The sequence below is a fragment of the Heterodontus francisci genome, chromosome 3 (genome assembly GCF_036365525.1).
Source record: "Heterodontus francisci isolate sHetFra1 chromosome 3, sHetFra1.hap1, whole genome shotgun sequence".
Taxonomy (NCBI): domain Eukaryota; kingdom Metazoa; phylum Chordata; class Chondrichthyes; order Heterodontiformes; family Heterodontidae; genus Heterodontus; species Heterodontus francisci.
Window position 1 is genome coordinate 33,032,879 of NC_090373.1, and position 21,630 is coordinate 33,054,508.

A 21,630-nucleotide genomic window follows, 5' to 3' on the forward strand; every position below is an offset into this window, starting at 1 on the left:
GCTCTAATTTTAACATTATGCCCCCTGTTCTGGATTCTTGCACCAGAAGTAGTAGTTCTGAGGCTGCCTTATCAAATTCTTTAATCATTTTTTTTATTTAGAGATACAGCACTGAAACAGGCCCTTCGGCCCACCGAGTCTGTGCTGACCAACAACCCTACAGTAATCCCATATTCCCTCCCTACACTAGGGGCAATTTACAACAGCCAATTTACAACAGCCAATTTACCTATCACCTGCAAGTCTTTGGATGTGGGAGGAAACCGGAGCACTCGGCGAAAACCCACGCAGACACAGGGAGAACTTGCAAACTCCGCACAGGCAGTACCCAGAATCGAACCTGGGTCCCTGGAGCTGTGAGGCTGCAGTGCTAACCACTGCGCCACTGTGCCGCCCATCTTAACCATCTCAATTAAATCACCCCTCAACTGTTTAATTCAGGAGAATACAAGCCACGATTGTGAAGCCTGTTCCTCAAAATTTAACTCTCATAAGCCAGAGTACAATTTCTGTGAATCTGCTGTATCCCTTCCAAGGTCACTATATCTTCGCTGAGTTGCGATGCCCAAAACTGAATGTAGTTCTCCAGATAGGGTCTGAGCAAGGCTCCGTACAACTGAAACATCACTTCCTCACTTCTGAATTCCAGTACCCTTGGCATAAAGGCAAACACTCCATTATACTTTTTGATTACACATTGTATGTGAGATATATATACACACACACACACATACAATTACCATTCGCAAGTTTCCCTGAGCTGCTTTCTTGAACTGTTGCAGACCATGTGTTGAAGGCACTCCCATAGTGTTAGCTAGGGAGTTACAGAATTTTAACCCAGCAATAATGAAGGACCTAGGTCCAAGTCGGGATGGCATGTGGCTTGGAAAGGAAGTTGGAGGTGACCATGTTCCCATGCATCTGTTATCCTCATCCTCTTGGGTCACGGAGGGCTTGAGTTTGGGATGTTGACAAAGAATTCTTGATGAGTTGCTGAAATGCAACATGTAGATTGTACATGTAGATAGGTGGTGCAGTGGTTAGCACCGCAGCCTCACAGCTCCAGCGACCCGGGTTTGGTTCTGGGTACTGCCTGTGTGGAGTTTGCAAGTTCTCCCTGTGACCGCGTGGGTTTCTGCCGGGTGCTCTGGTTTCCTCCCACAGCCAAAGACTTGCAGGTTGATAGGTAAATTGACCATAGTAAATTGCCCCTAGTGTAGGTAGGAGAATGGTGGGGATGTGGAAGGGAATATGGGATTAATGTAGGATTAGTATATAAATGGCTGGTTGTTGGTCGGCACAGACTCGGGCCGAAGGGCCTCTTTCAGTGCTGTATTTCTGGGGGAAAAAAGGGTGGCGCAGTGGTTAGCACTGCAGCGTCACAGCTCCAGCGACCCCGAGTTCAGTTCTGGGTACTGTCTGCGGAGTTTGCAAGTTCTGCCTGTGACTGCTTGGGTTTCAGCCGGGTGCTCCGGTTTCCTCCCACAGCCAAAGACTTGCAGGTTGATAGGTAAATTGGCCATTGTAAATTGCCCCTAGTGTAGGTAGGTGGTAGGAGAATTGAGGGAAGGTGGGGATGTGGTAGGGAGTATGGGATTAATGTAGGATTAGTTTCAATGGGTGGTTGATGGTCGGCACAGACTCGGTGGGCTGAAGGGCCTGTTTCAGTGCTGTATCTCTCTATGACTCTACACATTGCAGCCATAGTGCACTAGTGCAGGAGGGAGTGTATGTTTAAGGTGGTGGATGGGCTGCTGATCTTTGCTTGGTTCTGAATGGTGTTGAGCTTCGAGTGTTGTTGCAGCTGCACTGATCCAGGCAAGTGGAAAGTATTCCATCACACTCCTGACTTGCAGGTCATAGAGAGGCTTTTGGGAATTAGAAGGTGAACTGCTCCCGCAGAATACCTAGTCTCTGACCTGCTTTAGGAGTCTTGTCCAGTTGAGTTTCTGGTCAACGGCGATCCCAGACTGCTGGGAACTTGGCAATGGCAACAACTTGTAATTATTTAGGGCCTTTAATGCAATAAAATGTCCCAAGATGCTTCACAGGAGCATAATAAAACAAAATGATAGCCAGCCACATTCGGAGCTATTAGGTCAGATGACTAAAAGCTTGGCCAGAGAGGTAGGATATAACAAGTGGCTTGAAGGAGGAAAGTAGAGAGGTTTTGAGAGGGAATTCCAGAGCATAGGGCCCACGCAGCTGAACACTAGGTCGCCAGTGATGGAGCAATTAAAATTGGGCATGCTGAATAGTCTTGAATTGAATAAGCGCAGATATTTCAGAGGGTTGTGGGGGTGGAGAAGATTACAGAGATAGGGAGGGGCGAGGCCGTGGAGGGATTTGAAAACAAGAGAATTTTAAAAATCAAGACGTTGCTTGACTTGGAGCCAAGTAAGTCAGCAAGCACAGAGGTGATGGGTAAATGGAAATTGGTGAGAGTTAAAACATGGGGAGCAGAATTTTCAATAACCTCAAGTATACAGAGGGTAGAATGTAGGAAACCAGCCAAAGGTGTGTCAAAGTAGTCAAGTCTAGAGGCAACAAAGGCATGAATGAGAGTTTAGCAGCAGATCAGCTGAGACAGGGATGAAGTCGGGAGTTGTTATGGAGGTGGAAATAAGCTGTCTTAGTGATGGCATAAGTATATAGTTGGAAGCTCATCTCGGGGTCAAATGTGACACCGGGAGTGGGGAGAGATGCCATTGCAAGTAATACTCTGGATATGATAGGATAGATAAGAATGGAACCAGGTGAGAGCAGTCCCATCCAGCTGGACGATGGTGGAGAGACATTGGAGGAGGTCGGTGCAGTCAACTGACTCAAAGACTGCAGACAGGTTGAAAAGAATGAGGAGGGATAGTTTAATACCATTCACTGGTTAGTGAAGATGGTTAGACACTACTGTTGGAAATGGTCGTAACCTGGCACTTGTCTGGTACAAATGTTACTTGCCACATCAGCCCAAACCTGGAGGTTGTCCAGGTTTTATTGCACGTGGGCATGGACTGCTTCATTATCTGAAGAGTTGCCAATGGAACTGAACATTGTGCAATCATCAACAAACAGTCCCATTTCTGAACTTCATTGGCGAAGCAGCTGAAGGTTGTTTGGACTAGGGTGCTCTCCTGCGGAGCTCCTGCACGATGTCCTGGGGCTGAGATTATTGGCATGAATAACCACTTTCATCTTGCCTTGTGTTAGCTTGATGATAAGGGCAGTGGCTCACCTCACCCATGGAATTCAGCTCTTTTGTTTGTAATGGGGTCTGGAGCTGAGTGGTCTTAGCAGAACCCAAACTTATCAGTGAGCAAGTGCTGCTTGGTAGCACTGTTGACAACTGCTTCCATCACTGTGCTGATGATTGGGAATAGGCTGATATGGTGATAATTGGCTGGGGTGGACTTGCCCTTTTTGTAAACCGGACATTCCTGGATAATCTTCCAGGGTACATGAATTCCATTTCCAGTTAAACTGCCTTCCACAATATAACTGTTGTGTTCCTCCCTTTTGAAAGAGCTTGGCAGCTATTGATACCAAACACTAAAGAGGACAAGCCAAAAATATTTTGGCATGAATTAGTTGACTGGTAAGACTGAACTGAGACACCTGTGCTTATCATGAAGTGGGGAAAATTATTTACTTCTATTCAACTGTTCTTTAAGAGCTGTTTTTATTCCTATATAAAACTCAAAGCAAGATTTAAAAAAAACACCAGTACTGTGTAAACTTAAAAAGAAACTTACTTTGTACAAAGATGAATGTGGTTGTTCATGCCAATAATCTCTCAGCCCCAGGTCATCGTGCAGGAGTTCTTCAGGAGAGCATCCTAGTCCTAACAACCTTCAGCTGCTTCGCCAATGAAGTGTTCTCCATCATAAGGTCAGAAATGGGACTGTTCGTTGATGATTGCACAATGTTCAGTTCCATCTGCAACCCTTCAGATAATGAAGCAGTCCATGCCCACATGCAACAAAACCTGGACAACCTCCAGGTTTGGGCTGATGTGGCAAGTAACATTTGTTCGGTTCTAGATAGTTATCACATGTATTTAAATAGCATTTAGGTTTTTTTCTCCTTCAATTTTAATAACACTGTCAGTTTTGTTTCTGTAGCATTCTTTTACGAATTATGTGCCCTGGGGATCGCTATGGACGTCTTTGCCACTGTGGGCTATAATCGTTCCGCATTTTTGCTACAACTGGACTTTTTACACATTATTAACACTGCTGCCAACATACATGGAAGAAATTCTACAATTTGACATTAAAGAGGTAAGTCTGAGTTTATTAGTTATTAAATGCAGTGTGTGTATAGTGTATTTGCTAAATTTGGAGGAAATAATGAAACTGCAGTGTGGCTAAATCTTCTACCCTGGTCATTTTTATGTTGTGCTATGATTTGGAAAAAATTGCAATATATGGCAGATATTGGTATTGTTAGCATGCTGTAGAAAGTATTTTATCATTAAATCTATAATCCATCACCACTCACTTCACTGTCAGTAATAAAGCTCATGTTTAACTATTTGACTAAGATCATTCCAATACCAACTTAGCTCAAAATTATAAGTTTCAGCATTTGCTGTTCCGGTCATAATTTTTCAGGTTTTGCACCAGATATTCTCTTCAGTTCAGTATCATCAATCACTCTCTTACCCTACTATCTATAGTGCACCTTTTACTGTCCAGTATCCAGTTAAATAATAGCCAGTGCCTGTAATACAGACCCCTTGCTCTGTATACTAGCTACTGAAATATAATGCATGATGCCACGTGGAATGCATTGTTTTTAAGGGAAAGTTTTTTTATCAACCTAGACTCAAATTTAGGGAGCAGCATTATAAGGTTTACAGATGAAACAAAATTTAGCAAAGTAGTCTTCTTTGGCCTCCTTGTCTTGAGAGACAATGGGCAAGTGCCTGGAGGTGGTCAGTGGTTTGTGAAGCAGTCCTGGAGTGGCTATAAAGGCCAATTCTAGAGTGACAGACTCTTCCACAGGTGCTGCAGATAAAATTGGTTGTCGGGGCTGTTACACAGTTGGCTCTCCGCTTGCGCTTCTGTCTTTTTTCCAGCCAACTGCTAAGTCTCTTCGACTCCCCACTTTTTAGCCCCGCCTTTATGGCTGTCCGCCAACTCTGGCGATCACTGGCAACTGACTCCCACGACTTGTGATCAATGTCACAGGACTTCATGTCACTTTTGCAGATGTCTTTAAAGCGGAGACATGGACGGCTGATGGGTCTGATGCCAGTGACGGGTTCGCTGTACAATGTGCCCTTGGGGATCCTGCCAACCTCCATGTGGCTCACATGGCCAAGCCATCTCAAGCACCACTGGCTCAGAAGGGTGTATATGCTGGGGATGTTGGCCGCCACGAGGACCTCTACGTTGGCGATACGGTCCTGCCACCTGATGCCAAGGATTCTCCGGAGGCAGCGAAGATGGAATGAATTGAGACGCCGCTCTTGGCTGACATACGTTGTCCAGGCCTCGCTGCCGTAGGGCAAGGTACTGAGGACACAGGCTTGATACACTCGGACTTTTGTGTTCCGTGTCAGTGCGCCATTTTCCCACACACTCTTGGCCAGTCTGGACATAGCAGCGGACGCCTTTCCCATGCGCTTGTTGATTTCTGCATCGAGAGACAGGTTACTGGTGATAGTTGAGCCTAGGTAGGTGAACTTTTGAACTTCTTCCAGAGCGTGGTTGCTGATATTGATGGATGGAGTATTTCTGACGTCCTGTCCCATGATGTTCGTTTTTTGAGGCTGATGGTTAGGCCAAATTTGTTGCAGGCAGCCGCAGTCCTGTTGATGAGACTCTGCAGATACTCTTCTGTGTGGGATGTTAATGCAACATCGTCAGCAAAGAGGAGTTCCCTGATGAGGACCTTGCATACTTTGGTCTTCGCTTTTAGACGGGCAAGGTTGAACAACCTGCAATCTGATCTTGTGTGGAGGAAAATTCCTTCTTCTGAAGACTTGAACGCATGTGAGAACAGCAGGGAGAAGAAGATCCCAAACAGTGTAGGTGCAAGAACACAGCCCTGTTTCACGCCACTCAGGATAAGAAAGGGGTCTGATGAGGCACCGCTATGCTGAATTGTGCCTTTCATATTGTCATGGAATGAGGTGATGATACTTAGTAGCTTTGGTGGACATCCGATCTTTGCTAGTAGTCTGAAGAGACCACGTTTGCTGGTGAGATCAATGAAAGCAACACAGAGGGGCATCTGTTGTTCGCGGCATTTCTCCTGTAGCTGGCAAAGGGAGAACAGCGTGTCAATGGTGGATCTCTCTGCTCAAAAGCCACACTGTGCCTCAGGGTAGACACGCTCAGCCAGCTTCTGGAGCCTGTTTAAAATGACTCGAGCCGAAGACTTTCTTCACTATACTGAGCAGGGAGATTCCACGGTAGTTGTTGCAGTTCTTATAGAGGGTGATGATATTGGCATCGCGCATGTCCTGTGGTACTGTGTAAACAGTGATGAGGATAGTTATAGGCTTCAGGATGACAGACAGAATGGTGAAATGGGCAGAAGTATGGCAGATGGCGTTCAATGCAGTGAAGTGTAAAATGATGCACTTTGGGGAAAATAAAATATGGAAAAACAGTTTACTCTAAATGGCACGATTTTGAAAAGTGTAGATGGTCAGAGAGACTTGGATGTCCACATACACATCATTAAAGAATGGCAGGGAAAGTTAAAAGAAGCATCTGGGTTTAAAATAGAGGAATAGAATGTAAAAGCAAAAGAGATCATGCTAGAACTTTATAAATCACTGGCTTCACCTCACCTGGAGTACTCTGGACAATTCTGGGCACCACACTTCAGGAAAGATGTAAAGACCTTAGATAGGGTTCAGAGGATCAGAATCACAGGATTATTACAGCGCAGAAGGAGGCCACTCGGTCCATTGTGTCTGCACCAGCTCTCCTAATGAATATTTCATGTAGGGCCACTCCCCTGCCTTTTTCCCCATAACCCTGCACATTCTTCTTCAGATAAGTCTAATTCCCTTTTGAATGTTTCAATTAAACTGCCTCCACCACACACTCAGGCAGTGCATTCCAGACCGTAACTGCTCACTGCATGAACAAGTTGCTTCTCTTACCCATTACTTTAAATCTGTGTCCTCTTGTTCTCGATGCTTTCATGAGTGGGAACAGTTTTTCCTTATCTACTCTGTCCAGACCCCTCATGATTTTGAATACTTCTATCAAATCTCCCCTCAGTCTTCTCTAAGGAAAACAGTCCCAACTTCTCCAATCTAACCTCATAACTGAAGTTCCTCATCCCTGGAACTATTCTCGTGAATCTTTTCTGTATTCTCTCCAAGCCCCTCACATCTTTCCTAAAGTGCAGTGCCCAGAACTGGACACAGTATTCCAGCTGAGGCTGTGCTAGTGCCTTATATAAGTTCAACATAACCTCCTTGCTCTTGTACTCTATGCCTCTATTAATAAAGCCCAGGATACTGTATGCTTTATCAACTGCTCTCTCAACCTGTCCTGCCATCTTCAATGACTTAACAGGAGGTTTACCAGGATGGTATCAGGGATGACGGACTTCAGTTATGAGGAGAGGTTGGAAAAGATAGGACTGTTCTCCTTGGAACACAGGAGGTTAAGAGGTGACCTGATGGAGGCTTTCATGCTGATGTGAGATTTTGCTAAAGTGGAAAAAAATTCTTTCTGCATGGGCCAATAACTAGTGGTCATAGATTCAAAATTATTGACAAAAGAGTGAAGATGAGAATTTGTTTTGAGTTGTCGGGATCTGGAATGCTCTACCCGAAAAGGTAGTAGAAGCTGATTCCATAAATAATTTTAAGAGGAAGTTGGGCAGGCACTTGAGGATGGGAAACTTAATGTTACGGGCCAAAAACGGGGATGTGGGATTAAGCATGGCTGCTCCTTCAAAGAGCCAACAGAGCATAGGGGCTGAATGACCTCCTGTGTGGTAAGTTTCTATGATTCCAAGGTGGACTGAAATAGCAATTTACTGAAACAAGGCACAGCTTCAAACCAGCAACTGGTTTATGCTGCATAAAGTACACAAATGGACAGTAAACAGTTTAGGCGAGAACTATGAAAACTCTAATAGAAATAATAAATGTAACCGTCTAACTAGTTATTCAAAGGTTCAGACCTTTTTAAAATGGAGGTGGCTTTCTGTTGCTGCTTGTTAGAAAGCAGCTCACTGTCCATGCCAGAGAGAGAGACATTTCTGTCCTCTGCCTTGACTCTCTGGGATAGGAGCCTTGGTCTACCAAGCTGTCGATCACGGCTACAATTCTGAACTGAAAGCTTTCAGTTTTGATGTGTAAACAGAAGATTCTAAAACATCAGCCATATCTAATTCTCCAGTTATGTGAATAGAATGAAGTAACACAGCCATCTGCAATACCATGAAATGTTTCATATTGTACATAACAATCCTACATATTGGGCACTGATTTAATGCTCCAAATCATTGTTGAGGTGAACTCCAGACTGCAGCCCTGTTGAGAGAAGTGCTGTGTGCTGCCTTGGCCATTAAGCCCTTTTAAGATGCGTCTAACATTACAGAAATATAACAATTTTAAAAAACCAGGTGAGATTCAAATTGCTACAAGCCCAGATGCGAATATCCAAAAACTGATACATTACCTATCCAATAATCAAGTTGCTAAAATAATATTGGAAGAAGAATGCTGTTATCATGCGGTCAAGTATTATTGCATAGAATTACATTTTTATACTCTACAGTGTTGCAACCTTCTCCCTTGTGCTTATCCAGCTTCCCCTTAAATGCATCTATGCTATTCATCTCAACTACTCCTTAAGGTAGCGCATTCCACATTCTTACCACTCTTTGGGTAAAGAAGTTTCTCCTGAAGTCTCTATCGGATTGATTAGTGATCCTTATATATATGATGTCAATTTTGGACTCCTCCACAAGTGGAAACATTTTCACTACATCTATCCTCTCAAACCCTTTCATTATCTTAAAGACCTGTGTCCGGTCATCCTTCAACCTTCTTGAGAGAAAAAAAGCCCCAATCTGTTCAGCCTCTCCTGATAAGTATATCCTGTCTGTCTGGTGTCATTCTTTTGTGAAGAGTGATGTGTGCTGTTTTGACCATCTTGCCACATGAGGACAATAGATGCATCAGAAATGGTTCATATGATTCCTGGCACTAGGTACTTTTGTTCTTCGGATGTGGGTAATAAAGGAAAGGCAACATTTATTGCCCACCTGTAATTGCCCTGAACCTAGTTAAGAGTCAACCATATAGTATAACGAGTCGAAGAGACTTAGCAGTTGGCAGGAAAAAAGACAGAAGCGCAAGGGGAGAGCCAACTGCGAAACAGCCCTGACAACCAATTTTACCTGCAGCACCTTTGGAAGAGTCTGTCACTCTAGTATTGGCCTTTATAGCCACTCCAGACGCTGCTCCACAAACCACTGACCACCTCCAGGCGCTTACCCATTGTCTCCCGAGACAAGGAGGCCAAAGAAGAAAGAAGATGATGATATAGTATGGGACCGGAGTTACTAATAGGCTAGATCATGTAGGTTCAAATCCCTAAGGTGAACCAATTGGATTTTTGCAGCAATCCAGAATTAAATTCAGCTTCACAATTTGCTTTGGGGTTTGAACTTGGGTCTTCTGGGATTCTAACCCTTCTTGGAAACAGTACAGTACTGTACCCTGATGTGACTGAGAAAGGTTTAAGCTACTAAACAGAAAAAATATTGAGAGCAGCTATTACATATGATGCAGATCTGTTAAATTATAAAAGATGAAGATAAGGTTAAAGGAACCAAGCTGCTCATCTTAATGAGCAAAAGTATAAAATTCATGTCTCGAACAACAGAAAATAGTGTTTTTTATTTCACACCGTTTAGTTGATAGGTGCAACATGCTCCCAGAGAAGGTTTTTCATTCAGTGTCAGTTATACTTTTAAAAAGGAACAGGATTGATACTGTTGAGAAGGGGGAAATCGGATTTTTGGAGATTAATAATTCTGCTCTATTTTTATTTGCAGGTTGGGTAAGGAAAGTAGGGAGTCAACAATTGGTGTGAAGGGAGTTTCAAGATTGAGTAGGCTTAATGGACCTGAAGGTCTTGCTGTGGAGTACCACTTCTTTATTCCAGAATCCTCACCCTGTGGTCTGTGTGTTTAGGAAGCCAGTCCACAAATCTATGTAGGAATTCCATCAATGCTGCTAGTACTTAGTACACCAGAACTGTTTCTTCTCATTCTGTTCAATCCTGTCCCCCTTCCCACCATAATAATGGTTTTGAAAAGAACTTTGCTCAATCTGCTGTTTGGTTCTCAACAGTTATGAAGCAGATCGGTCCTCACATCATGCCATTTGAGGAGATACTCCAGCTGTTAATTCCTCCCTCTAGCATTGAAGCTGGCAGAAATTAACTTTGTACTACAAACTATCTTCATGATTCTCAATATTGGAATGGCCTACATTTGGTTTATTGATGAGTTTAACGCACTCTCAAAATACTTTATTATACAAAATTAGATTTAGCTTCCCATTTTACTTTGAATGCTGGCTACTATGTTATAATTAGGGCTTTACCAAATTCATGGTCAAATTTTATAAATTTCACAATTTCACATTTAAATCATAAATCTCATGGCGTCGCAACAAACAATGAAAATGATCTATTTAAAACAAAGACATGGGAGGTTTCTAGTTTCAACTGGCATTTACTTTTACTGTATACTCAAAAACTATTGTAATAGTATAAACTGGTCACATTCTTTACTCACTGGCTTTCAAATTCTTTCACACAATGTGTTGCAGTAATGGTTGTGGCCATTTTGATTTGATAATTGTGACATTCTCACTTGTCTGCTACTCTCAAAACTGCACCAGAAGCCCTCCCTCATCTACCAATTTAGTGAGGTGAGCCTTGTGTCAATCACAAACTTGCGAAGTTCGCAAAATGGCCGATTTCATGAAGGACCCGAGATTTCAGTTCGTGACGCATTTTTCACGGTCGTGAATTTGGCAGAGCCCTAATTATCGTAGAATGGTTACAGCACAAAAGGAGGCTATTCAGCCTGTTGTGTCCATGCTGGTTTTCTGTAAGAGCAACTCAGCTAGTCCCAATCCCTTGCCTTTTCCTTGTAGCCCAGCAAATTTATTTCCTTTCAGATAATTATCCAATTCCCTTTTGAAAGCCATGATTGAATTTGCCTCTCACACTCTTGGGTAGTGCATTTTAGATCCAAACCACTTGCTGTGTAAAAAGTTATTCTTCATGCCACCTCTGGTTCTTTTGGCAATCACCTTAAATCGGTGTCCTCTGGTTCTCGACCCTTAGAGTCATAGTCATACAGCACAGAAACAGGCCCTTCAGGCCATCGTATCTGTGACGGCCATCAAGCACCTAACTATTCTAATCCCATTTTCCAGCACTTGGCCCATAGCTTTGTATGCTATGATGTTTCAAGTGCTCATCTAAATACTTCTTAAATGTTGTGAGGGTTCCTGCCTCTACCACCTCTTCAGGCAGTGCATTCCAGATTCCTACCACCCTCTGGGTGAAATTTTTTTCCCTCAAATCCCCTCTAAACCTCCTGCCCCTTGCCTTAAATCTATGCTCCCTGGTTATTGACCCCTCCGCTAAGGGAAAAAGTTTCTTATCTAACCGATCAATGTCCCTTATAATTCTGTATACCTCAATCATGTCCCCCCTCGACCTTCTCTCCTCTAAGGAAAACAACCCTAGCCTTTTCAGTCTCTCTTCATATCTGAAATGCTCCAGCCCAGGTAATATCCTGGTGAATCTCCTCTGCACCCTCTCCAGTGCAATCAAATCCTTCCTATAGTGTGGTGCCCAGAACTGTACACAGTACTCCAGCTGTGGCCTAACTAGCGTTTTATACAGCTCCATCATAAACTCCCTGCCCTTGTATTCTATGCCTCGGCTAATAAAGGCAAGTATCCCATATGCCTTCCTAACCACCTTATCTACCTGTGCTGCTGCCTTCAGTGATCCGAGGACAAGTACACCAAGGTCCCTCTGACCTTCTGTACTTCCTAGGGTCCTACCATCCATTGTATATTCCCTTGCCTTGTTAGTCCTCCCAAAATGCATTACCTCACACTTATCAGGATTAAATTCCATTTGCCACTGCTCCACCCATCTTATCAGCCCATCTATATCGTCCTGTAGTCTAAGGCTTTCCTCCTTGCTATTTACGACACGACCAATTTTCATGTTATCTGAGAACTTACTTATCATACCTCGTATATTCACGTCTAAATCATTAATGTACACTTCCTTCCTCCAGTGGAAACAGTTTCTCTCTATCTACTCTGTCCAGACCCCTTATGATTACGAACACCGATATCAAATCTCTTCTCAACCTTCTTTTATCTAAAGAGAACGGCCCCAGCTTCTCCAATCTATCTTTTAACTGAAGTTTCTCCTGCCTGGAACCATTCTCTTAAATCTTTTCTGCACCCTCTCCAATGCCTTAAAATCCTTCCTAAAATGTGGTGCCCAGAATTGGACACAACTCCCCAGTTGAAGCCGAACCAGTGTTTTATAAAGGTTCACAGAAATGTCCTTGCTTTTGTACTCTGTCTCTATTTATAAAGCTCGGGATCCTGCATGCCTTATTAACTGCTTTCTCAACCTGTCCTGCTACCTTCAATGATATGTGTACAATATACCCCCAGGCCCTCTGCTCCTGCACCCCTTTTAGAATTTTACCCTTTATTTTCTAATGCCTTCCTCATTCTTCCTACCAAAATATATCACTTCAAACTTCTCTGCATTAAATTTCATCTGCTATGTGTCCGTCCATTCCACCAACATGTCTATGTCCTCTTGAAGTCTATCACTATCCTCCTCACAATTCACAATACTTCCACGTTTGTGTCATCTGCAAATTTTGCAATTGTGCCTTGCACACCCAAGTCTAGGTCATTAATATAGATCAAGAAAAGCAGGGGTCCTAACATCGACTCCTGAGGAACCTCACTGTATACCTTCCTCCAGTCTGGAAAAAAAATGTTCACATCTACTGTTTCCTGGCACTCAGCCAACTTCATTATCCATGCTCCCACTGTCCTTTTTATTCCAGGGGCTTCAAATTTGCTGACAAGCCTGTTATGTGGCACTTTATCAAATGTCTTTTGGAAGTGCATGTGCATCGCACCAACCCCATTACCCATATCAACCCTCTAAGTTACTTAATTGAAAAACTCAATCATATTAGTTAAACATGATTTGCCCTTAGCAAATCCATGCTGTCTTTACTTAATTACTCCACATTTGTCCCAGTGTCTATTAATTTTGCCCCGGATTATCTTTTCTAAAAGCTTTCCCACCACCAAGGTTAAACTGACTGGCCTGCAGTTGCTGGGTTTATCCTCTCTGTTTTTTGAAGAAGGGTGTAACATTTGCAATTCTCCTAACCTCTGGCACCACTGCTGTATCTAAGGAGGATTGGAGGAATATGGCCAGGTCCTTTGCAATTTCCACCTTTACTTCCCTCAGTATCCTTGAATGCATCTCATCTGATCCTGGTCCTGGTGACTTATCTACTTTAAGTACAACCAGCCTTTCTAATACCACCTCTTCATTAATATTTAGCCCATTCAATGTCTTAACTACCTCCTCTTTGATTACAACTTTGACAGCATTTTCTTCCTTGATAAAGACAGATGCAAAGCAGTCATTTAGTACCTCAGCCATGCCCTCTACCTCCATGCATAAATCCCCTTTTTGGTTCCTAATTGGCACTACTACCCTTCTTACTACCCTATATGCCTATAAAAGACTTTTGGGTTCCCTTTTATATTAGCTGCCCATCTCTTCTCATACTTTTTCTTTGTGGCTCTTATTTCTTTTTTCACTTGCCCGTTGAAATTTCAAAATTCAGCCTGCTTCTCACTTGAATTATCAACCTAACATCTGTCATAGACACCTTTTTTCTGCTTCATCTTAATTTCTCTCTTTCATCATCCAGGGAGCTCTGGATTTGTTTGTCCTAACTTTCCCTCTCATGGAAATGCACTTCAATTCTACCTGAGCTATCTCCTCTTTAAAAGTAGTCCATTGTTCAATTATAGTTTTGCCTGCCAATCTGATTCCAATTTACCTGGGCCAGATCTGTTCTCGCCCCCATTGAAATTGGCCTTCCCCCAATGAATTAATTATACTCTGGATTGCTCCTTGTCCTTTTCGAATGCTAACCTAAACCTTTTGATGCCATGATCACTAACCACTAAATGTTCTCCTGTTGACACTTGATCCACTTATCCCACCTCATTCCCTAAAAACCAGATCCAGTAATTCTTCCTCATTGGACTGGAAACATACTGATGTAGAAAATTCTCCTGAACACACTTTAGAAACTCTTCCCTTTACACTATTACTATCCCAGTCAATATTAGGATAATTAAAGTCCCCCGTTATAACTGCAGTATAGTTTTTGCACCCCTGTAATTTCCCTGCAAATTTGTTCCTCTGCAGCTTTCCCACTAGTTAGTGGCATAATAGAATACACCCAGTAGTATAATGATACCTCTGTTGTTTCTTAGCTCTAACCAAAACAACCAAACTAAAAAAAAAACTGTCCTTGATCCCTCTAGGACATCCTTCCTTTCCAGCATAATACTATCCTTAATCAATACGGTAACCCTCCTTCCCTATCTTTCCTGAACAGCTTGTATCCAGGAATATTTAATTCCCAATCCTGTCCTTTTTTGAGCTGGGGCGGCACAGTGGCGCAGTGGTTAGCACCGCAGCCTCACAGCTCCAGGGACCTGGGTTCGATTCCGGCTACTGCCTGTGTGGAGTTTGCAAGTTCTCCCTGTGTCTGCGTGGGTTTTCTCCGGGTGCTCCGGTTTCCTCCCACAAGCCAAAAGACTTGCAGGTTGATAGGTAAATTGGCCATTATAAATTGTCACTAGTATAGGTAGGTGGTAGGGAAATATAGGGACAGGTGGGGATGTTTGGTAGAAATATGGGATTAGTGTAGGATTAGTATAAATGGGTGGTTGATGTTCGGCACAGACTCGGTGGGCCGAAGGGCCTGTTTCAGTGCTGTATCTCTAATCATAATCAGTCTACTTTATCACCACAACATCATACTCTCATATGCCTACCTGTGCTTGCAGCTCACCAGTCTTATTTACCACACCAAATCATGCCTTACAGACAATGTCCCAGACACAACAATCAGCATCCCTGGGTATGTCCTGTCCCACTGGCAGGACAGATCCAGCAGAGGTGGTGGCACAGTGGTATACTGTCTGAAGGGAGTTGCCCTGGGAGTCCTCAACATAGACTCCAGACCCCATGAAGTCCCATGGCATCAGGTCAAACATGGGCAAGGAAACCTGCTGATTCCGCACCCCCCCCCCCCCCCCCCAGCTGACGAATCAGTACTCCTCCATGTTGAACACCACTTGGAAGAAGCACTGAGGGTAGCAAGGGTGCAGAATGTACTCTGGGTGGGGGACTTCAACCAAGAGTGGCTCAGTTAGCACCATTTCTTGCCGAGTCCTAAAGGACCTAGCTGCGAGACTGCGTCAGGTGGTGAGGGAACCAACAGGAGAGAAAAACATACTTGACCTCGTCCTCACCAATCTGCCTGCCGCAGATCCATCTGTCCATGACACTATTGGTAGGAGTGACCACCGCACAGTCCTTGTGGAAACAAAGTGGCACTATCACCGTGCTAAATGTGATAGATTTCAAACAGATCTCTTAATGCAAAACTGGACATCCATGAGGCGCTGTGGGCCATTAGCAGCAACAGAATTGTACTCAACTCAATCTGTACCCTCATGGCCCGGCATATCCCTCGCTCTACCATTACCGTCAAGCCGGGGGATCAACCCTAGATCAATGAAGAGAGCAGCACCAGGCATATCTCAAAATGAGATGTCAACCTGGTGAAGCTACAACCCAGGACTAGCATGCTAAACAAAGTAAGCAGCATGTGATTGACAGATCTAAGCTCTGCAGTCCTGCCACATCCAGACATGAATGGTGGTGGACCATTAAAAAACTATGAGGAGGTGGCTCCACAAATATCCCCAACCTCAATGATGGGGGAGCCCAGCACATCATTGCAAAAGATAAGGCTGAAGCACTTGCAACAATCTTAAGCCAGAAGTGCCGAGTGGATGATCTGTCTCGGCCTCCTCCTGAAGTCCCCAGCATCACAGATGCCAGACTTCAGCCAATTCGATTCACTCTGCATGATAAACGACTGAAGGCACTGGATACTGCAAACGTTACGGATTCTGGCAATAGTACTGAAGACCTGTGCTCCAGAAATTGCCGCGCCCCTAGCAAAGCTGTTCCAGTTCTAGCTACAACACTGGCATCTACCTGGCAATGTGGAAAGTTGCCCAGGCATGTCCTGTACACAAAAAGCAGGACAAATCCAACCCGGCCAATTACCGCCCATCAGTCTACTGTTGATCATCAGTAAAGTGATAGAAGGTGTCATTGACAGTGCTATCAAGCGGTACTTGCTTAGCAATAACTTGCTCAGTGACACTCAGTTTGGGTTGTGCCAGGGCCACTCAGCTCCTGACCTCATTACAGTCTTGGTTCAAACATGGACAAAAGAACTGAATTCAAGAGGTGAGGGGAGAGTGACTGCCCCTGACATCAAGGCAGCATTTGACCGAGTATGGCATCAAGGAGCCTGAGCAAAACTGGAGACAATGGGAATTGGGGAAAACGCTCTGCTGGTTGGAATCGTACCTAGTGCAAAGGAAGATGGTTGTGCTTGTTGGAGGTCAATCATCTGAGCTCCAGGACAATACTGCAGGAGTTCCTCGGGGTAGTGTCCTCGCCCCAACCATCTTCAGCTGCTTCATCAATGACCTTCCTTCAATCATATGGTCAGAAGTGGGGCTGTTCGCTGATGATTGCACAACGTTCAGCACCATTCGCAACTCCTTAGATACTGAAGCAATCCGTGTAGAAATGCATCAAGACCTGGACAATATCCAGGCTTGGGCTGAAAAGTGGGAAGTAACATTCACGCCACATAAGTGCCGGGCAATGACCATCTCCAACAAAAGAATATCTAACCATCTCCCTACGACATTCAATGAGCTTATGATTGCTGAATCCCCCACTATCAAGGTGCTGGGGTTACCATTGACCAGAAACTGAACTGGAGTAGCCATGTAAATACCGTGGCTACAAGAGCATGTCAGAGGCGAGGAACCTTGGGTTACTCACCACCTGACTCCCCAAAGCCTGTCCACCGTCTACAAGGCACAAGTCAGGAATGTGATGGAATATCGACCACTTGCCTAGATGGGTGCAGCTCCAACAACACTTGAGAAGCTCGATACCATCCAGGACTAAGCAGCCCACTTAATTGTCAACCCATTTGCAAACACTCACTCCCTCCACCACCACCGCACTGTGGCAGCAGTATGTATCATTTACAAGATGCATTGCAGCAACACACCAAGTCTACTCAGGCATCACCTTCCAAACCCATAACCTCTAACACGTAGAAAAACAAGGGCACCAGATGCATGTGAACACCACCACCTGCAAGTTCCACGCCATCCTGACTTGGAACTATATCACCGTTCCTTCACTGTCGTTGGGTCAAAATCCTGGAACTCCCTTCCTAACAGCACTGTACCTGTACTTACCCCACATGAACTGCAGCGGTTCAAGAAGGCAGCTCACCACCACCTTCTCAAGGGCAATTCGGGATAGGTAGTAAATGCTGGCTGGGCCAGCTACACCCGCATCCCATGTAACGACCAAAAGAAAAACACTGTGCGTTCATGTACATACATTGAAAACCTACTTTTGAGCTTATTGTATTCACTCTTACCCCACCTAACACCTTACTATTTCTTATTCAGTGCTGGCTGTCTCTCCCAATTCTTTGTGCACTCTGTTTTTCCTCTCTGTTACCTCCTGGTTCTCCTCCCCCTGCCAAGTTAAATGTTCCCCACTAGCACCAACAAACTGCCCCACAAGGACATTGGTCCTTCTTGTTTCCTTACATGTATAAATATAATTGGCTAGATTTTTCAGTCAGCACTTTTCATTATACTGAACCCACAGATTCTCTTTCCAGGGAGTTGCTTTGTGATTAGAAAATCATTTTGGCACAGCACCTTCTGCAGGGGATTTGGGACCTGTAACGAACAGGGAAAGCAGCTGATCTCCTTAACCAATCTGATTGAAGAATTGTTGCTGAGCAGTACAGATTAGAATAGTTAATTCAATATCAAATCATGTACAGAAAGCCAAATAAAGCGAGGGTAAGAAAGATGGGATTGAGAGCAAGAAGCGACAAAGAAAAGATCCAAATACATTTTTAAGTCTCCAGAAATAATTAAAAATTGGAAGGAATGAGACTCCACACTTGTAAAAGTTAATTTTCAGTGCCAGAGAGGATTATTAGGTAGTAATTAAGACTTCACACACCATTAAAATTGTACTTGCACCAAAATGGACAAACCCCAACTTTTTCTGGCACGTTTAGTGGGTATCTATCATACAGGTGCAGCAACTTCACACCATTGCGTGTATTTCAATGCCGAGACCCTCAACAAGATACTGTTATACTGAAGATCCTGGAGGAGCAGGGCAACTCACAGCAGCTTCTTGATTTCTGCATTTAACCAAACATGTGTGAGATCGCTGGAAGTTTCTCTCCGATTTACATTTTAATAAGTGAGCACTGTTATTCCGACAAAAGAATCTGGGCCAATAATTTTGAGAGCATCTGTTGCAGACCAGACAACCTGCTGCAAAAAGTCAACAGTTGAGAAAGAAGCTGGGGCTTCTCTGGTCTGGAGTCTGACATTTAAAATGACCTGGAAATCCATGAACTTGTCTCATCAAACAGCAGTTAAATTCTGACCTCAGGTCTAGTTAGACACCAGAAAATGCAAAACAGTAGCTTTGAAATGTTACGTCAGACTCACAGCTATATATAGTAAATGCTGTAGAAACCATACTATTTATAAGCAGTGCCACTGTAGATCTGTTAGTCAGTATGTTTTATTTCTTAAAGTAACTCATCTCTTCTCTAGTAAAGCTAACCCACTCTGGGGTACAGGTTTACCAGTACCAGCAGCCTTCAAGTACCTCACTCACATGGCAGTTGTTTGTGTGTGAACCAAGACAATGAGTGTTGGCAAGTATGGGAGAATTTTCATACCCAAGACTGATTTGTTTTCATCCATCATTCACAGCATCTGCACATGCGCGCGCACATTTTCCAGCAGTCATACCACGGATATAATGACTTCAAATTCACCACCACAGTCCCATTTGAATGCCTCAACATATCAATGGTTGTATCTGCCATCATTTTCCTTGTGCATGAGCTATGCACTGGTGTATATTGCGATTTTGGAAGTTTTGATTCTGCCACATTTAAGATGTCACTCTTTGTTACAGAAAGCAAGTAATTTCCCAGGGCAATCAATTTATAGGAACAGGAGTAGGCTGTTTTGCCCCAGGACCTGTTCCACTATTCACTGAACTATTCACTGTGACCTAAATCTATATACCCACCATTGCCCCATATCCCTGAATATCTTTGGGTAGCAAAAATCTATCAATCTCAGACCTGAAGTTAATCTAGCATCAATTGCCATTTGTGGAAGAGAGTTCCAAACTTCTACCACCCTTTGTGTGTTTCTTAATTTCACTCCTGAAAGGTCCGTCTCAACGCTTTAGACTATGCCCCCTAGTCTTACACTCCCCAACCAATGGAAATGGATTCTCTTTTCACCATTTAGAATGTACTCTGTTCTATCCTTTTTAGGTCCTGCTTTTTTGATTTATATATAAATGACTTGGATATAGGAATACAGAATAAAATTTCAAAATTTGCTGATATCAAACTTGGAGGTGTGGCAGACAGTGAGGATGATACGAATCGACTGCAACAGGACGGAGGCTAGCAGAATGGGCAGACAAGTAGCAGATGGAATTTAATACAGAGAAGTGTGAGGTAATGCATTTTGGCAAAAGGGATAGAGAGGGGCAATATGGACTTAATGGCACAGTTCTAAAGATGCAACAACAGAGGGACCTGGGGGTTTATGTGCATGGATCTTTGAAGGTGGCAGGACATATTGAGAGGGTAGTTAGCAAAGTATATGGAACCTTTGGTTTCATGCGGTGTTGAGTACAAAAGCAGGGAAATTATGTTGAACCTCTATCAAGCTATAGTTAGGCCACATCAAGTGTATTGTGTTCATTTCTGGTCACCACACTTTAGGAAGGATGTGAGGGTGCAGAGAGGATTAACCAGAATGGTTCCAGGTTTGAATGAATTTAGCTACAAGATTAGATTGGAGAAGCCAGTTCTCTTTGGAGCAAAGGAGATTGAGGGGAGATTTGATAGAGGTGTACAAGATTTTGACCGTTTTAGATAAGATAGACAAGGAAAAGCTGTTCCCATTAGCTGATGGTACCATGACTAGGGGACAAAGATTGAAGGTTTTGTGCAAGAGACACGGGGAGAATGTGAGGAAGAACCTTTTTATGCGGTGAGTGTTAATGACCTGAACCGCACTGCCTATGAGGGTGGTGGAAGCGTAGATGATCAATCATTTCGAAAGGAAATTGGATGGGCACTTGAGAGAAATAAACTTGCAGGTGTATGGGAGCAAAGTGGGAGAATGGGGCCGACTGGATTTCCCTACAGGGAGCTGGCATGGACTCGATGGACCGAATAGCAGCTTCCTGTGTCATAATGACTGACTAAAAGCGGATGAGCACACATTGCAAGTGGTTTAACTTAACTGATCGTGGGCCTGAAGGAGGCAAGTACCAAATCAAGCTTCAAGGGAGATTGGAAAAACAATGATATTCCATATGGACACAGAGCAAAAGCAGTCGATGCTTCATTAATTAATCACTTTAAAACTAGGTTATAAGGATATCTAAATAATTCTACAGAAAACCTGTTGGTGTTTTTGTAGCATATGGAGCAACATCTATAAATAAACTTGTGCTCATCCAAAACTGCTGTCCATACCTTAACTTGTACCAGGTCCTATTCATCCATCACCCCAGTGCTTGCTGACCTATATTGGCAATTTTTAAATTCTCATCTTTGCTTTCAAATCCTTCCATGACTTCATCCCCTCCATATCTCTCTAACCTTCTCCAGCCCTACAAGCCTTTGAGCTGTCTGTGCTCCTCCAGACCCAAGCTCTGGAATTTCCTGCCTAAACCTCGCCACCTGTCTCTACCCCCCACCCCCAAGGCACTCCTTAAAACCTACCTCTGACTAAGCTTTTGGTCACCTGTCCCGATATCTCCTCCTATGGTTCAGTGACAAATGTTGATGAACACTCTTGAAGTGCCTGGGGACACTTTGCTATGTTAAAGACATAGAATGCAAGTTGTTATCTCAGTCAGAGTTGAGCAGTGCAATTTGAGCTACTATTGCAGATTTTCATGATAGAAATTGAGAGGAAATTTCTTGGAGGTTTTGCTTGAGGGTAGTTTGCCTTGGAAGACTGTTCGGGTTAAAGTCCATTAATAGGCAAATTCTGCAATGATCTTTGGATGAATATTATTGTTACATAATTGCACTCATGTTTGATGTGCTGCAGAATTTTGTATT

General features: G+C 43.6%; 1 protein-coding gene across 2 annotated transcripts in view; it reads left to right on the top strand.

The window, feature by feature from the left end:
* Window positions 1–21,630, top strand: part of slc17a5 (solute carrier family 17 member 5) — a 67,457-nt gene that overhangs the window by 28,199 nt on the left and 17,628 nt on the right. The window contains exons 7-8 of one of the 2 annotated variants that reach the window (XM_068021095.1): window positions 4,119–4,277; window positions 5,211–5,648. In XM_068021095.1, the coding sequence (XP_067877196.1) occupies window positions 4,119–4,277; window positions 5,211–5,507 (456 nt within the window). In that variant the 3' untranslated portion in view covers window positions 5,508–5,648. Of the gene's footprint in view, window positions 1–4,118; window positions 4,278–5,210; window positions 5,649–21,630 lie in introns of those variants that run through there. The other variant, XM_068021085.1, reaches the window with a different exon arrangement.